A 16,767-nucleotide genomic window follows, 5' to 3' on the forward strand; every position below is an offset into this window, starting at 1 on the left:
ACGACAGAGGATGAGAGGGTTGGATGGTATCTCTGACTCCATGGGCATGAGTTTGAGTAAACTCTGGGAGTTGGTGATGGACAGGAAGGCCTGGCGTGCTGCGATTCATGGGGGCACAGAGTCGGACACGACTGAGCGACTGAACTGAACTGAATGATCTTGTAAGAGGTAAGCAGAAAGAAAAAAAACTGCATTAAAGACAATCTGTCATTTAGGAAATCCTTATTTTAGATATATATCTCTAAATAAATTAGGACAACTCTCTACCTGTTTTATAGGGAGCTCCATATTTTACATGAAAAATTACAGGGTCATGAAGATGGTACAATTCTATGTTGGTAAAAATAAACCCCTTACATATGTGTACATGTATGAGGAATGAGGAAGGATGAAAAAATGTTTATTACTCTTGTTTACCTCCAGTGGAGAGATGACTGATTTTATACACTTTTGTACCCTATTCAGAGTGACAAGCATTTCCTATGTGTTTTGAATTGGCATCATCATCACCCGGAAGTCTGTTAGAGACCCCTATGCTCAGGCCTCACCCCAGAACTGCAGGATCAGAATCTGTACTGATACTCCAGGGCTTTCTGCGCATGTTCAGGTTTGAGAAATAGCCCTTCAATAATCACCATGCTGTAAGGAATGCACTCACTCAGCTGTGCTCTTTTCTAACTTAGGCTTCTTTTCACTTGTACCCTCAGCAGTCGCTTTAACACCAGTCATTGCTCCTCTGCTGTCACCCCTTAATGCCATTGTGAAAATCAAGAGGAACGTAAAGCAAGACAGTTCTGCAATGAGGCAGCCAAAACCAAAGCAAACCACAGCCATTGTTTCTCCTGAGAACAATCTGTTTCATAAAAACTCATTATGATTTTCTTCCATCAGTGTGTTACAAAGAATATCAACCTTGTATGGCTTCCTCACAGGAGCTACTGAAAAAGAATTTAACAGCTTTGGAGAGGCTTGTAGTGGAGAACTAGTTCACTATGAGTCTCAGAAGCTGTTAAAATTTTACATTTCACATCTCTCAGGGAGGTTTGTAATAACATTTCCCCACGTGGGGGTCATTCCTATAAATCCAATTCCCAAGCTCTTCCCCCTACACCAATGATCTGAGCTCACTTTTAAAAAGATGAAAAAGAATTTAACAGCTTCAGAGAGACTCATAGTGAAGAACTAGTGGCTAACAGGGAAAAAGGAACATCTCCAAGTAAGGTAGTATTTTCAAGGGAAAAAAAACCAAACACATTTAAGTAGGGCAAGGGGTAGAGACAGAGGAGAAACAGCGAGAGGCAACGTCAGAGGCGGCTGTCCACCCAGGGATGGGCACACATGGGCATGCGTAAAGGTGCAGTGGGCAGAACACAAGGGGCAGATGAGGAGCCGTGCGGCGCCTAAAACCACGTAAGGACCAGATGAAACTGGGGGCTGGACAGCACAGACACTGAGGGGCAAGGATGATGAACACTGAGGCGAGACAGGAGAGGGAGGCAAGTGTGTCCAGGTGCTACAGTAAGTACTAGAAAAGGAGTCAATATTGGGAAGACCAGGTGCATCACGAACCTGGCCCAAGAACAGGCCCAGAGAGAACTGGTCATAACCCAGATGCTTAACTGGGCACATACTAATAGCCTGGAGGCACCACCGGCTTCCCAGGTGGTGCTAATGGTGAAGAACCCGCCTGCCAATGCAGGAGACATAAGAGAGCTGTGTTCTATCCCTGGGTCAGGAAGATCCCCTGGAGGAGGAAATGGCAACCCACTCCAGTATTCTTGCCTGGAGAATACCATGGACAGAAGACCCTGGTGGGCTATAGTCCGTAGGGTCGCAAAGAGTCAGACACGACTGAAGCGACTTAGCACATAGGGACTTGGTCACTCACTCTTGATTTTTAGACACAGTCGTCCCTTGGTACCACTGGAGGACTGGTTCCAGGAGCTGCCATGGACACCAAAATCTAAGGATGTTCAAGGGCCACAGTTGATCATTCCCGTCCATGTTTCCACATGCATGGCCTCAACCAACCGTGGATAGTAAGTGGATACTAGTTCACTTACATGTAGATTTATTGAAAAAAAATCTACACTTAAGTGGATCTGTGCAATTCAAACCCATGTTGTTCAAGGGTCAACTGTACTTGGGATTTATCACTAAGCTCTATTCAATGAGTTTTCTCTTTTACGTGTATATTCTATTAACGATACAAAAGAAATTTCTGTCAATAAAAACTTATACTTTGTGCTTGGAGTATGTTGTCACCCTCAGAAGTGTGAAGGTCTTACATATATTACCTTATCTCAGGTATTTTTATACAGTTGTTTGGTTTCCAGAATAGCTCCAGCAAATCTGCTGAGCAAAGGGGCTGGTAATGGTTCCAAGACCAACTTTGCTTTGCAGTTGTACCAATGAACTAGCACAGATTCCTTAGAAAACAAGGTATGCTATCAAAAACAGTAATTATCAGTTTTGAGGCTCCAGCTCTCTTAATGCAATGATACTCCTTTCCCTTTTAATAAAAGGTTCAAATACGTTTACTTTTATTTTAAAAATAAAATTGATTCATAAAGTGCAAGGAGAAATTATTTCTGTCCAGTTCTCCATATCCATCTTCAATGAGCTGTTGGAAACAGAAAAGAAAAATAAAAATTAGAAATACATAACAGATAACTTCAAATTATTTTTACTGTTTAGTTAAACCATGAACAATAAGATCTGGTGTTACAGATAAGAAAACTGAGACCCTGGAAGTTTGCAGAGCTCTAATGAAAAAGCCAAGACTAGATTCAAAGCTCCTTACTTCCAAGCCACTCACTGTTCTTTCCACTTTCCCAGCCTGCCAAAAAGCTAAGAATTTAGACTGGAGATGACAAAGCATGAATGCAAAGATGTACTATGGTGCTATCAAAGATATTTTTAAATATAAACTGATCAGGGAGAGAAAGAGTGGTAGGAACACCTCCACGGTCCGTCTTTTTGCTTTCTACTTTTTCGAGTGTTTTCCATTTTGAAGCTTAATGTTGTCAAGGTGCATAAGTTTGCACGTGGTTAGGGCAGTCCCGTTAAACACGCACAGGAACTGAACTATGGCACTTAAGTGTGCGTTACCATGGAAAACATAACTTTCTCCTCTTTCTGGGGCCCTTGAAACCCTTCTGCCCCAAGATATTCGTCTATCTCCAAAATCTGCCCTTAAAACGCTGCTATAAATACTGCTCACCAACTCCAAGACAAGCCGGGCACTGCGGGCGGAGGGCGTGAGACGGGCCCAGCTGTGGCCGAGGCGCCGCACGGGACAGGCTAGATGGTCTCGAGGTGGTCGCGCGGGAGTCGGCAGAGACCAACAGGGCGGGGATCTCAGGCCAGATCCAGCTTCTTCTGCGTCGCCGCCAGCTTGTCTTGCAGCCTCTTCTTCCTCCAGTCCAGGTAGCGCCGCCGCAGCCGGTTTGCCTGCCAGCCCACGAGCACTCCGGAGGCGAAAGCCACCAGTACAGACAACTGCAGCGTCCTCTCGGACACGTCCGCCATCGCGAACCCGGGGCCGTGCAGCGCGGCTACGGCGTGGTGGCGGGGTCAAAAGACCCAGCGCGTTCAGGGGCGGGCACATGCTGCGGCGTATCTCTTGAATCGCGTGGCTGAGTAGAGAATACGCCTGCAATGCAAAAGAACCGAGTTCGATCCCGGTCGGCAAGATCCCCTGGAGAAGGAAATGGCAACCCCCTCCAGTATTCTTGCCTGGGAAATCCCATGGACAGAGGAGCCTGTCAGGCTACAGTCCATGGAGTCGCAAGAGTCAGACAGAGACTTAGCGATTAAACCACCACCACCTGTTGAAGACTTGCTTGGCTCTCCTACATCCCCATCTTTCCCTCCTCAGAGCCCTTACCGCACGTGTTTGGCATTCATCAGATATTTCTTTGCATTATTACCTAACTTCAGTGGTGCCTCTTTCTAACTCCATGGGCAGTTCAACCTCTTTATATTTTCTCGAAGCCGTAGAATGTGAACCAAGTATGTGACTTTAAATTTTCTGGGAAAAAAATTTTTTTTCTGGTAACTTATTAAGAATGCAAACAGATGAAATTGTTGTTAATATGTATTTTACTTAGTTTACATAGAGGAAGTTATTATGAGGTTTTTTTCTTTTTTTATATTAAAAGTCTATGAAATCTGGTGTAGATGTTATAATTAACCAGACATCTCAATTTGAACAGTAAATTTTTAGTGCAGATATTTGATCAGTTCTAGAATTTGTAAAAGTTAGTTGAAAAGTTAGATTCACATACCCACATCGTTCCAAATACATGTAAAAATTTCTCCAACGACTGAGTTGAATATTGGTTTTTATATTAAAATTCATTAAATTGTTTTTATAGATTTATTTTATTTTATTTGGCTGCAGGAGGTCTTGGTTGCAGCATACAAGATCTTTTCAGATATGGCATGGGAGCTTTTGGCCTTTCCTGGTAGCCCAGCTGCTGAAGAATCTGCCTGCAATGCAGGAGACCCTGCTGGAGAAGGGATAGGCTACTACCCACTCCAGTCTGGCCTGGAGGATTACATGGACTGTATAGTCCATGGGGTTGCAAAGAGTCAGACAGGACTGAGTGACTTTCACTTTCACTTGTGAGCTTTTAGGGGTGGCATTTGAGCTCTTAATTGTAGCGTGAGGGATCTAGTTCCCTGACTAGGTATCAAACTTGGGTTCCCTGAACTGGGAGTTTGGAATCTTAGCCACTGGACCACCAGGGAAGTCCCTAAATTGTTGTAAAAGATTCAGAAATTGGTTCTTCAGTCACACTATCACACAGGCAGCTTTATTGTTCAGTCGCTAGTTGTGTCTGACTCTTCGGGACCCCACAGACCACAGCACACCAGGCTCCTGTGCCCTTCACTGTCTCCCCGAGTTTGCTCAAACTCATGTCCGTTGAGCCAGTGATGTTATCTAACCATCTCAGCTTCTGCCGTCCCCTTCTTTTGCCTTTAATCTTTTCTAGCATCAGGGTCTTTTCCAATGAATTGGCTGTTCACGTGAGGTGGCCAAAGTATTGGAACTTCAGCTTCCGCATCAGTCCTTCCGGTGGCTGTTCAGGGTTGATTTCTTTTCAGATTGACTGGTTTGATCTCCTTGCAGTGCAGGGACTGAGGAGACCATAGTTCAGAAAGACGCATGCTCATTGTTTCCTGAGCCCACTGGGCAGGGTGCCACCTGAGGGCGTTTCCAGGGTGGTCTTCCTGCATGGTGTACTTTCCCCCCGATACTTTCAGGACTAACTCCTTCACCTCCTTTAGGTTTCTGCCAACTGTCACTTTCTCAACGGGACCTAGTTAAACGTCACAAGCCCAACAAATCCCCGCTGTCTGGTACTTCTGCTCTCTGTTTTCCTGCTTTGTTCTCCTACTCCATCCTCACCGCCCTCCATGTGCTGTGAAATTGATTGGCTTGGCCAAAAATTTCATTCAGGGTTTCTATAGTATGTTACCAAAAATCCAAACAAACTTTTTGGCCAACCCAATACTTACTTAATACAAAAACTGTTTATCTCCAGATCCCCTGCTACTATGTAAGCTACTTGAGGGTGGGTTTGTTTTTTTGTTGTTATTTTTGTTTGTTTGGTCTCAGTTGTATATTGAGTCCCAAGTGCCTACAATAATGGCTGGCACATAGTGTTAGTTGCTCAGTTATGTCTGACTCTCTGTGACCCCCTGGACTGTAGCCCGCCAGGCTCCTCCATCCATGGGATTCTCCAGGCAAGAGTACTGGAGTGGGTAGTCATTCCCTTCTCCAGGAGATCATCCTGACCCAGGGATCAAACCTGGGTCTCCTCCATTGCCAGCAGATTTTTTTTTACCATCTGAGGTTTGCAAGTAACAGACACTTAGTAAACATTTCATGTTGAGTGACAGGCAGGGAGTGGTTACAAGAGGCTTATTTGTGGGTGACTGAACTAAATCTTCAATTGTGCCCACTGCTGCCCGCCTGTTTGCGGGGGGTTCGAGGAAACAAGAAACGAGAGATTGTAAAGGAGTTCAGATTTCGTTAGGCATATGTCCCTCCAGCCATAGGAGCGAGGACCTCCGACCTTAACTGGAAGTCTTCTGGAATCTGAGACTGAGCCACGTGAGCTTTTTGCTGTCCTGGTTTCCAGCACGATGGTCCTCCTGTCACTTCCCTTGTGCTGGGTTTTCTTCACGTTCCGCTTCTACCTCGGGAGCGTCACTGAGTTGGGCTCCTGCTGCGCTTGGCCTCTTCCTAGCGGAGGTTGTTTCGGCCAGGTTAAACCCGAGTCATGGAACCATAGGTGTCAGGCGAGTGTATGCTCCTCGGCTCTTGTCTCGTCACAACAAAGATTTGGAGTGATGGACGTTAAAGCCCTCGGCGTGTCATAGCGCTCGGGTCTTGGACAGACCGTGTTATAGCTTTAGAGAAATCAGTGTTACAGCTCTACTTTATTTAGAAGATAGCAGTAAAATCCATTTTCAAGGTGTGAGGGCACATCGATCCAAAGACACGAAGAGAAGAGCGCCACAGCATGCGGGAGAGAGAGAAAGTCCTAAATGGTCAACAAAAGAGTCCGAAATGCAGTACTTGGATGCAATCTCAAGAATGACAGAATGATCTCTGTTCGTTTCCAAGGCAAACCATTCAATATCATGGTAATCCAAGCCTATGCCCCAACCAGTAATGCTGAAGAAGCTGAACGGTTCTATGAAGACCTACAAGACCTTTTAGAACTAATACCCAAAAAGGATGTCTTTTTCATTATAGGGGACTGGAATGCAAAAGTAGGAAGTCAAGAAACACCTGGAGTAACAGGCAAATTTGGCAGTACAGAATGAAGCAGGGCAAAGCCTAATAGAGTTTTGCCAAGAGAATGCACTGGTCATAGCAAACACCCTCTTCCAACAACACAGGAGAAGACTCTACACATGGACATCACCAGGTGGTCAACACTGAAATCAGATTGATTATGTTCTTTGCAGCCGAAGATGGAGAAGCCCTATACAGTCAGCAAAAACAAGACCAGGAGCTGACTGTGGCTCAGACCATGAACTCCTTATTGCCAAATTCAGACTTAAATTGAAGAAAGTGGGGAAAACCACTAGACCATTCAGGTATGACCTAAATCAAATACCTTATGATTATACAGTGGAAGTGAGAAATAGATTTAAGGGACTAGATCTGATAGACAGAGTGCCTGATGAGCTATGAACGGAGGTTCGTGACATTGTGCAGGAGACAGGGATCAAGACCATCCCCAAGAAAAACAAATGCAAAAAAGCAAAATGGCTATCTGAGGAGATCTTACAAATAGCTGTGAAAAGAAAAAATGTGAAAAGCAAAGGAAAAAAGGAAAGATACACCCATTTGAATGTAGAGTTCCAAAAAATAGCCAGGAGAGATAAGAAAGCCTTCCTCAGTGATCAATGCAAAGAAATACAGGAAAACAATAGAATGGGAAAGACTAGAGATCTCTTTAAGAAAATCAGAGATACCAAGGGAACATTTCATGCAAAGATGGGTTCGATAAACGACAGAAATGGTATGGACCTAAGAGAAGCAGAAGATACTAAGAAGACATGGCAAGAATATACAGAAGAACTGTACAAAAAAAGATCTTCACTACCCAGATAATCACAATGATGTTGTCACTCACCTAGAGTCAGACATCCTGGAATGCAAAGTCAAGTGGGCCTTAGAAAGCATCACTATGAACAAAGCTAGTGGAGGTGATGGAATTCCAGTTGAGCTATTTCAGATCCTGAAAGATGATGCTGTGAAAGTGCTGCACTCAATATGCCAGCAAATTTGGAAAACTCAGCAGTGGCCACAGGACCGGAAAAGTTCAGTTTTCATTCCAATCCAAGAGAAAGGCAATCCCAAAGAATGCTCAAACTACCGCACAATTGCACTCATCTCACACGCTAGTAAAGTAATGCTCTAAATTCTTCAAGCCAGGCTTCAGCAATACGTGAACCGTGAACTTCCAGATGTTCAAGCTGGTTTTAGGAAAGGCAGAGGAACCAGAGATCAAATTGCCAACATCTGCTGGATCATCAAAAAAGCAAGAGAGTTCCAGAAAAGCATCTATTTCTGCTTTATTGATTATGCCAAAGCCTTTGACCATGTGGATCACAATAAACTGTGGAAAATTCTTCAAGAAATGGGAATACCAGACCACCTGACCTGCCCATTGACAAACCTATATGCAGGTCTGGAAGCAACAGTTAGAGCTGGACATGGAACAACAGACTGGTTCCAAATAGGAAAAGGAGTATGTCAAGGCTGTATATTGTCACCCTGCTTATTTAACTTATATGCAGAGTATATCATGAGAAACGCTGGGCTGGAAGAAGCACCAGCAGGAATCAAGATTGCTGGGAGAAATATCAATAACCTCAGATATGCAGATGACACCACCCTGAAGGCAGAAAGTGAAGAGGAACTAAAAAGCCTCTTGATGAAAGTGAAAGAGGAGAGTGAAAAAGTTGGCTTAAAGCTCAACATTTAGAAAACTAAGATCATGGCATCTGGTCCCATCACTTCATGGGAAATAGATGGGGAAGCAGTGGCTGACTTTATTTTTGGGGGCTCCAAAATCACTGCAGATGGTGACTGCAGCCATGAAATTAAAAGATGCTTACTCCTTGGAAGGAAAGTTATGACCAACCTAGATAGCATATTAAAAAACAGAGACATTACTTTGCCAACAAAGGTCCGTCTAGTCAAGGCTATGGTTTTTCCAGTGGTCATGTATGGATGTGAGAGTTGGACTGTGAAGAAAGCTGAGTGCAGAAGAATTGATGCTTTTGAACTGTGGTGTTGGAGAAGACTCTTGAGAGTCTCTTGGACTGCAAGGAGATCCAACCAGTCTATCCTAAAGGAAATCAGTCCTGGGTGTTCATTGGAAGGACTGATGCTGAAGCTGAAACTCCAGTACTTTGGCTACCTGATGTGAAGAGTTGACTCATTGGAAAAGACCCTAATGCTGGGAGGGATTGGGGGCAGGAGGAGAAGGGGACGATAAAGGATGAGATGACTGGATGGCATCACTGACGCAATGGACATGAGTTTGAGTAAACTCCAGGAGTTGGTGACGGACAGGGAGGCCTGACGTGCTACAATTCATGGGGTCGTAAAGAGTCGGACACGACTGAGTGACTGAACTGAACTAAATCTTAAGTGGGATAGATGAGTAGGATAATCCAAAGAAGAAACTTAATTTCCCTGAATCTTCATTTTCTCAGTTGTAAAATGATGAGTTTAGTATGATTCAATAGCTCTGAGGCACATTTAAAAGCCAGTTTTGGCTGCCTGACACTGTGTACTTTGGCCACTGCTGATATTGCAATTTGAACTTCACTTGGAATCCATGCCTCATCCCTAAGTGGCCCTTGGGTTAAAAATAAGCCAGATCATGTACACGGGAGCCTTGAATATGGGAGAACCTTAGACACATAGACCTGGCAGAGACCATAGAAAATTACCCTTGTTTTATTTTCGTTAAAAAAAAAAAAATTTTTTTTTTTAATTTGGCATGTGGAATCCTTGATCTTCATTGAGGCATGCAGAATCTTAGTTACAGCATGTGGGATTTAGTTCCCTGACCAGTCTCCCTGCATTGGGAATGCAGAATCTTAGCCACTGGACCACTAGGGAAGTCCTCAAATCCTCTTGTTTTAGCAGGAGGGCCAGAGGGATGAATAGAGCTGATGGGAAGGAGTTCAGAGGTATAAGATTTAAATCCCTCTTAAAAAGCTAGTGTGCCCCTGATGTGAGATTTTGTATTTTTCCCCTGGGTATATTGTTTCAGTGGGACATTTTAGTAGACTTGATAATGGTCAACTGGCTTTGAGGTGATGATTATTGGGGATTTACAGGGTGAATAGTCAAGTGTAATGAGTTAAAGAATTACAAGAGTGTACTTTGAATGATACATTAACTACCATTGTTGAGTCTGCATTTCAAAGTGCTCACCAAGCAAAAGATATTACCATTTACAGTATTAGACTTACATATGTTGTAAGTTCATTTAATGTATGTATGCAAATGGAATGGGTTTCCTCTACAACCCTTTTTGTCGTTACCTGTGCGTTCGGTATCACACCAAGAAATCATTGCAAATCCCATGCCATGAAAGTGTTTCCCTGTTTTCCTCTAAGAATTGTATAGTTTTGGCTCTTATATTTAGGCCTTTGATTCATTTTTGAGTTACTTTTTGTATATGGTATAAGGTAAAGTTTCAACCTCATTCATTTGGATGTCCAGTTGTCCCAACATCATCTGTTGAGGAGACTGTCTTTTCCCCATTGAATGTTCTTGGCATCCTTGCTGAAAATCAATTGATGGTATAGCTTAGGGTTTATTTCTAGGCCGTCTGTTCTATTCCATTGATTTATGTGTCTGTTCTTACGCCAGTATCACACTGTTTCATCACTGTGGTTTTATAGTAAGTTTAGTAATCAGGAAGTGTGAGTCCTCCAACTTCGTTCTTTCCTATTTTTTTGTTTTATCACGAACACGCTCATGTGAAGTGGGGGTTTAGTTGCTAAGTTGCGCCTGATTCTTGTGACCCCGTGGAATGTAGCTGGCCATGCCCCTGCGCTGCAGGCGGATTCTCTAGCAGCAGAACCACCAGGGAAGCCCCATGTGAAGTGGTGTGTCACCGCGATTTTCAAATTGCTTTTGCCTAATGATGAGTGATGTTGACCATCTTTTCATGTGTTTACTGGTCCCTAGTATATCTTCTTTGGAGAAATGTCTTTTCCCCAGTTTAAAAACTGCGTTGCTTTGTGCCCTGGTTACTTTTACTTAAATTCTGTGTATATGTTTTAATCCTACAGTTATTATTGTCGTTTTACACAGCCAATATTCCTTAAGATTCACCCACATTTTTACTGGGGTGAAGGAATTGCTTTTTGTTGCTCTTCATACCTCCTTGTGTCTCTGTGCTTCCATCTAGAATTATTTCCCTTCTACCTAAAAACTCCACTTAATATATTCTGTAGCAAATCTGCTGCTAAAGAAATTTCTCAATTGTAATTTGCCTAATTATCCTTATTTCACTTTTGCTTTGGAAGGATAATTTCCAGGGCATAGAATTCTAGGTTATGCATTATTTTTCTCTGTTGCTTTAAAGGTATCATTACCTTTTCTTCAGGCTGAGAAGTCAATCATAAAATTTGCTTTTGTGTCTTTCATGGTAGCATGAATTTTTACCTTTCTTCTGGCCAATCTTAGTATTTTCTCCTTTAATTTTTAGTAATTTGATATGCTGTTCTTAAGTGAGTTTTATTTGTATTGATCCATCTTGTGTTCATAGTTTCTTGGATCTATGACTTGTTGTCATTTGTCTTGTTTTGGCGGTACCACAAAGCTTACAGGATCGAAGTTCCCTACTATGGACTGAACCAGTACTGCTGGCAATGAAAGCACAGGATCCTAAGCACTGGACCACCAGGGAATTCCCTAAAAGAAATTCTTGGTAATTTGAATCTTTGGACAATATCGTAATCCAGAGAGAATTTATCTTGCTTCCAGCGCAGAACTTATTATTCCCTTTTCCATCTTTATCAGTTCATTAATTATGCATTCTTTTCCTTTTGATATTTTCCCTAGACATTACAACATTCACCTTTGACTTACTAAAGACTAACATACCTGTATCCCATTAAGGACTGAGTGAATTAGAAGGTAGGCTTCAGTCCTTATAAAGGTGGATCTACTTCTACCTCATACTTCGTTATGGACTGTATACCTTGAGGGTCTGTTCTGAAAGCCTGCGGTGGTCCTCGTTTGGCAGGTTCTGATCCCAAGTGTTTGTTAGCGCACACGTTCTTAGTCACTTCAGTCGTGTCCGACTTTGTGACCCCATGGACTGTAGCCTGCCAGGCCCTTCTGTCCATGGGATTCTCCAGGCAAGAATACTGGAGTGGGCTGCCATGCCCTGCTCTGGGCGATCTTCCCCACCCAGGGATCAAACCCTTGTGTCTTATGTCTCCTGCATTGGCAGGCGGGTTCTTTACCACTAGCACCACCTGGGAAGCCCCCGAGTGTTTGTTCTCCCAGCTCTGACACATCACCAGCTCCACCTTCAGCATCTCAGCATCTCACCTGCTGCTCTTGGCTCAGCCTGTCAGTCCCCACTTGCCAATTGGCAAATGCCTTGAAGGGAGAAGTTGAGCCAAGTTCAAGCTCACTCTCTAGGTTCCTTTCTTCCAGGATGCTGGTTCCCTGAGGTTCCCTGCAGCTCCTTGCTGCCTTAGATTTAAAAAAAAAAATTTTTTTTTTTGGTCAAGATTTTCTAGTTATTCTCAGTGGGAAGTCTGCCTGAAACAAGCCATTGCCAGAGGCAAAGTGACATATTAAAATTTGACATATTAAAATCAAATTATCTTGCCCATCCCTCTTTCACAGGGATTCATTGGAATTCAATACTACCGTCTATCATTCATTCAAAAACTGTGTGAACAGGCCCTTCAGTAAGTGTCTTCCCAGATTTTCTCTTATTTCAATATGTATTTTTATGCTTATAAGTGATTTGTTCCTCTGTACCCCATATGTTCCTATGTTCTCTAGTGACTCTGTAGCCCACCTGCCAATGTAGGAGACATGTGTTCAACCCCTGGACTGAGAAGACCCCCTGGAGAAGGAAATGTCAGCCCACTCCAGTATTCTTGCCTGGAGAATCCCATGGACAGAGGAGCCTGGCGGGCTACAGTCCACAGGGTCACAAAGAGTCAGACACAGCTTAGGGATTGAATAGCAGCAGCAGCTGCTGCTACATGACAGGTGAATACATTTCATTTCCTGTAAGAAATGTGTTCTAACAAATATAATTTTCAAAAAATTTTTAGTATACTCTAACAAATATGTATTTCTAAATATAATTTCCAAACTCACTTCCAAAATGAGTTATATTTACTCATTCTGTAAATTATATTTGTTAGCATAGAACAGATATAACCACTGGACCACCAGGGAAGTCCCCCGTCATTCACTCTTAATTACTCTGAGCATCATTTGACTGAGAAAGGTGAGACAGCTGCTTGCATCTTCCCCTCTGTTTAACCAGTTTTCCAGATAATGATTTAGTTTCCTAGCATTCTGTAGCTATCTTTAAAGGCTCATTAGAAAATCACAGATTTTAACATACATAATATGTTTCTCTCTATTGCATTGTATTCCTCACTAGTGTTCAGATCATTCCATTGCTGGCCAGTGGAAACTCTTCAGTCATCTGTGCTCATCGTCACGCATCACAGCCAGGAGGCCGCTGTCCAGGACTCCACCAGGTCAGATGACTGGAAGCACTCTGTTCCGTGGACTCTGTCCTATGCACTTTTTCCTTGGATGGTTTTCATCTGTATCCTTCCTTGTAATAAACCATAACTATGAGCATAACAGCTTTCAATGAGTCCTGTGAGTCTTTACAGCAAATTATTGGTGGCCTTGGGAACACCCCAAATTTGTGATCGGTGTCGGAAGTGATGGCAGTCGTTTGCGGACTATTTCCTAGCCTTGGCAATTTGGCTCACTTCTCATACCAAGAAACTAAGGCAAGAACTCCTTTTTTTAATATAAAGAAGTTGTTCTTTGTTGTTTTTCTTTTTTACAATTTATTTATTTATTGTGGCCATGTGGCATGTGGGATCATAGTTCCCCAGCCAGAGACTGAACCCGTGCCCCACGCACAGTGGAAGCTCAGAGTCTTAACTGCTGGACCACCAGGGAAGCCCTTAGAGGACTGCTCTTGTCAAAAGCAGAGAATTCACAAAAGAAGAAGTGACTCCAACAAAATAGGACTATAAACAGCTTTTATGTGGAATCATCCACAGTGACGCTTCCTTTCATCCTTTGCTTTAATAACTCAGTTTTGTTTATAAAATTCTCAACTTGGAACAGATCAGCAGTTTAGGCTGAGAAATATTTTTGGACTCTCGTGTGGCTTCAGAGGATACCTAGGTAGTTCAGAATGGAGTTCTGGCCCTGCGCCTTCAGCCAGGGGTGGGGGGAGGTGAAACAAGCCATCACCCCCAGTGAGGATGCAGGCGAGATGCCAGATGGGGCTGTGGGTTTCCCACGGGGCACAGGGGAGGCGGCCTGGGAGCCCTGAGAAAATTGTGTCCTCTGGGAACCGAAAGCACAGAATAACCTTCTACATCCTCTTTTCTGTGGTTAATTGCAAGGTCTTCATGGAAGCCATTCCACACTACTTCCAGAAATTTCCATTCAACACACACTTATTGAAAACCTTTTATTTTCCAGATACTGTATCAGATGCTTTGAGAACTGTCTGTGGACAAGATCAAAATTTTTACCCTTGTGGACATTACATTACAGCATAGATAATAAACAATAAATGTGAGAGATGAGAAATTGTGTCCTAAGGTTGAAGGTGATAAGGGCAATGCAAGAAAGTAAGAGATGAGGAAGAGGGGTCAGAAGGACAGGAGTGGATAGAAGAATTAAGTGGGATAGTCAGGGTCCCTGAAAAGGTGGGAGCTGAGCAAACACTTGAAGGGGCAGGGAGCTGGGCAGGTGGGTGCAGGGGGATGAGCCATCTGGGCTGAAGGAATGGGTGGAGCAAAGACCCTGAGGAATGTTTGAGAAACGGAATGGAAGCCAGTGAGGCTGGAGCAGAGCATGTGAGAAGGAGGAGATGGATGGAGTCAGGATGGCAGGATGGCAGTTGGGTTATGCTGCCAGAGAAATACGTTTGAGAAGGGTTTTTGTTCTTGTTGTTCTTTTACAATTTATTTGTTTACTTTGTCTGCATAGCATGTGGAATATTAGTTCCCAGGACCAGGGATCAAACACACAGCCCCTGCATTGGAAGTGCAACGTCCCAGCCACTGGACCACCAGGGAAGTCCTGTTTGAGGTTTGCCCCCTACTGTCCCTGGTGGCTCAGTCAGTAAAGAATCCGGCTGCCAATGCAGGACAAGTGGTTGGATCCCTGGCCAGGAAGATCCCCTGGAGAAGAAAATGGCAACCCACTCCAGTATTCTTGCCTGGACATCCCATGGACAGAGGAGCCTGGAGGGCTACAGTCCCTGGGGTTGCAAAGAGCTGGATACAACTTAGCAACTAAACCACCACCACCACCCGCCTGTCAACCATGACCACCTGTCAACAATGTGTCCTAACTGGCTGCCTTGCAGTGTTCAAAATACTTACAAATCTTATGGGATTCTAGGGGATAATTGGCAGATTCTTTGGTTAGGCAGAATTAGGCAGACTTCTTTGGTAAAGTATGAACTTTTTTCATTTTCTCAACTGAAATTCCCTAGGAGCTATTTCTGGACAGAGCACAGTGAGTGGAGTGGAAATTCCACAATGCCAGTGGCCGGGGGTTTGTGATCCTGGTGCTACACTTCCAGGCTGTGTGACCTAGGACAACTTGATTCTCCCCTCTGAGCTTCTGTTTTCTTAATTCTAAAGTGGGGTGCGGCATGCTTGGTCGCTTGGTTGTGTCCAACTCTCTGTGATCCCATGAACTGCAGCCCACCAGGCTCCTCTCTCCATGGAGTGGAGGTAAAGGAGTGGGTTGGTATTCTCTTCTCCAGGGGGTCTTCCTGACCCAGGAATCGAACTCACATCTTGTGCATTGGCAGGCAAATTCTTTACCACTGAGCCACCAGGGAAGTGTAACCAATACCTGTATGGGCCTAATTATGTCCCCCGCCACTCCAAATTCATATGCTGAAGAGCTAACTCCCCCAGCACCTCAAAATGTGAAGTTTATTTTTTTGCTGCTTGATCTTTTGCAGCATACGAGGCAAACAGTCTTAGTTGGCCTGGAGCATATGAGATCTTAGTTCTCTAACCTAGGGTGGAACTCACATCCCCTGCATTTGGAGGCAGATTATTAACCACTAGACCACCAGGGAAGTTCCAGAGTTAGGGGGTTTTTTTTGTTTTGTTTTGTTTTTTACAAATGTAATTAAGTTAAAATGAAATCATTTTGGGTGGATATTTGCCAGGCTTCTCATACAGTGTCTGAAAAATAAAAAGGTTTTCAGGAAGTATTTGTTGAATGGAAATTTCTGGAAGTGGGGTGGGATGGTTTCCATCAACAGCTTGCAAGTAATCCTTGTGTTTTTATGAGAGAGGGAAATTTGGACATGGATGGGCAGAGAGGGAAACCTATGTCAAGACACAAGAGGGAGATGGTCATCTACAAGCCAAAAGGAGAAGCCTCAGAAGAGACCAACCTGCCAACACCTTGAACTTGAAGTTCTAGCCTCTAGGACAGTGGGAAAACAGATTTCTGTTGTTGAAGGCCCCACCTCCGCAGTCTGTGGCACTTCCATGGTCACTCTGGTAAGCCAATTCAGTACTCCAAGAGGGTGTGTTTTGTTTCAGCTGGCCTCTAAAAGCAGTGCTTTCTAAACTGAATTCCTTCTTCCCCTGCAAAGGTATATTCTCCCCACTAGCAGAGATGCTGCCAGGAACAGGCATTTTCAGACATAATCATCAGTTTTAATCTTTTCCATTACAGAAAATATTTTTTCATTAAACAGCCAAAATTGCTACTTAAGTTCCATCCCTCATCCTTGTGAATTTTATGATGTGCAAACACATGATAGTAATATAGTGAAAATGAAACCTCATTGAAAAGTGTGAAATGAGAGGGAAAAAAGTTCTTCTCACTTCATGTTTCCATTCCCTGTCGTTTCAGTTTTGTGCTCCAAGTTAAACCCTGATTACAGTTTCCTGATGTATCCTTTCAGGAAAATACTTTTTGCACTTATCAGAAAA

The 16,767-nt window shown here is 43.5% G+C and overlaps 1 protein-coding gene across 1 annotated transcript; it reads right to left on the minus strand.

Annotated features, from left to right (window-relative positions):
* Positions 1-2,513: 2,513 nt before the first annotated feature.
* Positions 2,514-3,568, minus strand: MTLN (mitoregulin). The gene is made up of 2 exons (XM_061156337.1): positions 3,224-3,568; positions 2,514-2,623 (listed from the first exon to the last, which is right to left on the minus strand). The coding sequence occupies exon 1, from the start codon at positions 3,529-3,531 to the stop codon at positions 3,361-3,363; it is 171 nt and encodes a 56-aa protein (XP_061012320.1). The 5' UTR covers positions 3,532-3,568; the 3' UTR covers positions 2,514-2,623; positions 3,224-3,360.
* Between the last annotated feature and the right edge of the window lie 13,199 nt (positions 3,569-16,767).

Source organism: Dama dama, chromosome 11, assembly GCF_033118175.1.
Source record: "Dama dama isolate Ldn47 chromosome 11, ASM3311817v1, whole genome shotgun sequence".
Classification (NCBI taxonomy): Eukaryota; Metazoa; Chordata; class Mammalia; order Artiodactyla; family Cervidae; genus Dama; species Dama dama.

Bases quoted from the DNA above. Each gene is read 5' to 3' on its own strand.
- MTLN (XM_061156337.1), bottom strand. From the start codon at position 3,531: ATGGCGGACGTGTCCGAGAGGACGCTGCAGTTGTCTGTACTGGTGGCT.